Below are 3,925 nucleotides of genomic sequence, written 5' to 3'. Positions count from 1 at the left end.
GCTCTCTCTCTATTGTCAAGTAAGTGTCCCTGGTCTGTACGCCTTCATAACTTATGTCTTATCTCCTGTTTCTAACTCTCTGAATAAAACTTTTTTAATTATCACTATCTTATCCTCTGAAGAGTAAGCTTTGGAGTGTTTAATGTACGTGCCTTCGTGCTTTCGTGTCTAGGAACTGTATTGTGACTGACTGTGTGCGTGTGTGTGTGTGTGTGTGTGTGTTGTGTGTGTGTGTGTGTGTGTGTGTGTGTGTGTGTGTGTGTGTGTGTGTGTGTGTGTGTGTGTGTGTGTGTGTGTGTGTGTGTGTGTTGTGCGTGTGAGTACGTGCTTGCATGCGTGTTCTTGTGGATGTGTGTGTGTGTGTGTCTATGTGTGCGTGTGTGTGTGCGTGTGCGTGTGTTCGTGTGGATGTAATTTTCCTGTATTTAAATGTCATTTTTTACAAGCAGAAATCGAATAAACACAACACCACCCGTCAATATTAACTGTGAAATTAGATTTGGACATTTTCATTGCGAGTGTGTGAGATAATGTGAAATAATATTTGGACATTTTAAGTGTGTGTACGTGTGAAATAAGATTTAGTCATTTTTAAAGTTGTGTGATTGGCTATAAGCCCAGTAGTGTGTATCTCTGTTCTCATCGGCAGGTCTGTGTGGGCTAGCATGGTGTTATACTGAGATAAACACCATTTACAACTTAGGCTGCAGCCTTGAGTGTGTGTGTATGTGTGTATGTCTGTTTGTGTACACGTGTGTGTGATTAAATGTAATTAATCTTAAATCCAGAATATTGTATTAAACGCCTGGAGACGTGAGGAAATGAAGAGTAAATAAACATTAGCTGTTTAGCAAAATTACACAACAACACTGGTTGGTTAGCCATCACACTTTGTATTAAACTATACTGGATTATTTAGCTTGGTAGCGGCCGTGTTCCCTTCCCAATGGAGCTCGATAGCAGTCACAGGTACTGTACCTTACAGAATGGAACCCCCTCCATCCCTCCATCTCTCCACCCTCCCATCCCTCCATCCTTCCACCCTGCCACCCCTCCATCCCTCCACCCTGCCACCCCTCCATCCCTCCACCCTCCCATCCCTCCATCCTTCCATCCCTCCCATCCCTCCATCCCTCCATCCTTCCATCCCTCCATCCCTCCACCCTCCATCCCTCCATCCCTCCACCCTCCATCCCTCCACCGTGCCACCCCTCCATCCTTCCATCCCTCCATCCCTCCACCCCTCCACCCTCCTACCCCTCCATCCCTACACCCTCCCATCCCTCCATCCCTCCATCCCTCCCATCCCTCCATCCCTCCACCCTCCATCCCTCCACCCTCATCCCTCCATCCCTCCACCCTCCCATCCCTCCATCCTTCCATCCCTCCCATCCCTCCATCCCTCCATCCCTCCATCCTTCCATCCCTCCATCCCTCCACCCTCCATCCCTCCATCCCTCCACCCTCCATCCCTCCACCGTGCCACCCCTCCATCCTTCCATCCCTCCATCCCTCCACCCTCCCACCCCTCCATCCCTACACCCTCCCATCCCTCCATCCCTACACCCTCCCATCCCTCCATCCCTCCATCCCTCCCATCCCTCCATCCCTCCACCCTCCATCCCTCCATCCCTCCACCCTCCATCCCTCCATCCCTCCATCCCTCCATCCCTCCATCCCTCCACCCTCCCATCACTCGATCCCTCCACCCTCCATCCCTCTATCCCTCCACCCTCCCATCCCTCCATCCCTCCACCCTCCCATCCCTCCATCCCTCCACCCTCCCATCCCTCCATCCCTCCACCCTCCCATCCCTCCATCTCTCCACCCTCCCATCCCTCCATCTCTCCACCCTCCCACCCCTCCATCCCTCCACCCTCCCATTCCTCCACTTTCCCATCCCCCCATCCTTTCATCTCTCTTTCTATTTTTCACACACTGTTCCTCCCCACACCGAGCTACCGACTTTTTCGTACAACCCTCACACCTCCGCTGAGTTCAAACACTATGGTATCTCACACACACACACACACACACACACACACCTGTACACCCACCATGAGTATATGTATAAATACTGTATTAATTCAGTTGTGTCTCTGAAGATTTCTTGCAGATTTCCTCGCTCTGTCTATATTCATAAGGTGTGTGTATGTGTTCCTTACTGAACCCATAGATACTGTATACATATGCAACATACCCTTGACTTTGCCTGTAGGCGTAAAGCAACAAGACATGGTTGGAAAGTAGAGTCTGGAAGAAGGGAGCACAGGTAGCTCACTCAGGGGCCTTTCACTCCATTCAACAACATTCAATATTTATGAACATCACACTATGAAAGTATTGCAGAATGGTTTGGTTCTAGTAACATTCTGTTCTCTCTCTCTCTCCCCCTAGAACCAGTTCCATCTCCAAATGTCAGTTCGTGTTCCACCCTCTCGCCTGGCCAACCTTCTGCTCTCTGTTCTCCAGGGGGTAGAGGGGGAGACAAAGGGTGAAGGGAGAAGAGAGGGGGGAGGCAGGGGTCAGGAAAGGGGTGGAGGGGGAGTTGCTGTGGTGTGTCCTGGATGGGAGGAGAGGGGGGAGGGACTATTGAAACATCTAGAGACACAGAAAGGAACAAGCTGGAATCTACTGGATATCATCAACCTTACACATATAGGAGGGGAGGAGAGGAGGGAGGAGAGAGGGAAGGAGGAGAGGAGGGAGGAGAGAGGGGAGGAGGAAAGAGGGGCTGAGAGAGGTGAAGAAACAAATGATGAGACCAGAGAAGACAAGAGGGAAGCTGAGGTCTTGTCTCTCCTCTCCCGTCGTCTTCTTCGCTCCGCCTCTCCTCTCTCCTCCGTGGTCATCCTTGGTTCCGACCCAGAATGTCTCTCTTCTGTCCTCCGTTGCGCTCAGCGTCTCGCTCCCTCACTCCCCACACTGCAGTGGATTATGGGTAACCCTCTGTCACCTGACTCTCTCCTCTCGCTGGGCGGGCCCCTCGGCCTATTGGCTTATGGAGAGGTGATTATTAATTGGTTGATTTATTCATTCATTGAATTGTTTGGTTGATTGATTGGGTGATTCATTGATTGGCTGATTGGTTTATTTGGTGTTGGTTTTATTTGACCTTTGAAAACCCATTTAAAAGTGTGTGTGTGTCTAGGTGGGTCGTAAGCCCATCACCTTCTACATCAGAGACGCGCTGCGGTTGATTGGCCAGGCGGTGACGTCGGCCAGTGAGCTGAGGCCAGACCTGGCTCTGATCCAGAACCTGGTCAACTGTTACGACAAACCTAACAAAGAGGAAGTGCCCTCGTCTGGACAGTACCTGGCCAGGTAGATATATTGTACACACACACACATATACACACACACACATCTCTCTCCCCTCCTCCAGCCATTGGCACCAGATGATAGAATGGAGTCTGAGAGGACCTGTCCCATTTATAATCCATGCCAAGCCTGAGAATAAACAGACAGACCTGGACAGATTGTAGATAGACTTAAGGCTTGGGACTGTGGCAAGATTAGCTTTAGACAGCTATACAAAGCTTTATTGACACCGTTACAAAGACAGGGATAGTGTTCTGTTTGACAGCTTTACATAGATAGAGCCAGTGTTCTGTCTGACAGCTTTACAAAGATAGAGCCAGTGTTCTGTCTGACAGCTTTACATAGATAGAGCCAGTGTTCTGTCTGACAGCTTTACCTAGATAGAGCCAGTGTTCTGTCTGACAGCTTTACCTAGATAGAGCCAGTGTTCTGTTTGACAGCTTTACATAGATAGAGCCAGTGTTCTGTCTGACAGCTTTACCTAGATAGAGCCAGTGTTCTGTTTGACAGCTTTACATAGATAGAGCCAGTGTTCTGTTTGACAGCTTTACATAGATAGAGCCAGTGTTCTGTCTGACAGCTTTACCTAGATAGAGCCAGTGTT

At 49.7% G+C, this 3,925-nt stretch overlaps 1 protein-coding gene across 1 annotated transcript in view; it reads left to right on the top strand.

The window, feature by feature from the left end:
• The window catches only part of LOC116374073 (glutamate receptor ionotropic, NMDA 3B-like), a 47,446-nt gene that overhangs the window by 15,207 nt on the left and 28,314 nt on the right, over nucleotides 1-3,925 (top strand). Inside the window, exons 3-5 of the mRNA XM_031823850.1 lie at nucleotides 2,398-2,487; nucleotides 2,530-3,009; nucleotides 3,152-3,324. Coding sequence (XP_031679710.1) covers nucleotides 2,398-2,487; nucleotides 2,530-3,009; nucleotides 3,152-3,324 — 743 coding nt within the window. The remainder of the gene's footprint in view (nucleotides 1-2,397; nucleotides 2,488-2,529; nucleotides 3,010-3,151; nucleotides 3,325-3,925) is intronic.

This window comes from Oncorhynchus kisutch, linkage group LG5 (genome assembly GCF_002021735.2).
Source record: "Oncorhynchus kisutch isolate 150728-3 linkage group LG5, Okis_V2, whole genome shotgun sequence".
Lineage (NCBI taxonomy): Eukaryota > Metazoa > Chordata > Actinopteri > Salmoniformes > Salmonidae > Oncorhynchus > Oncorhynchus kisutch.
Note: the sequence above shows the minus strand (reverse complement) of the source record. Positions and strands in the feature narration are given on the sequence as shown.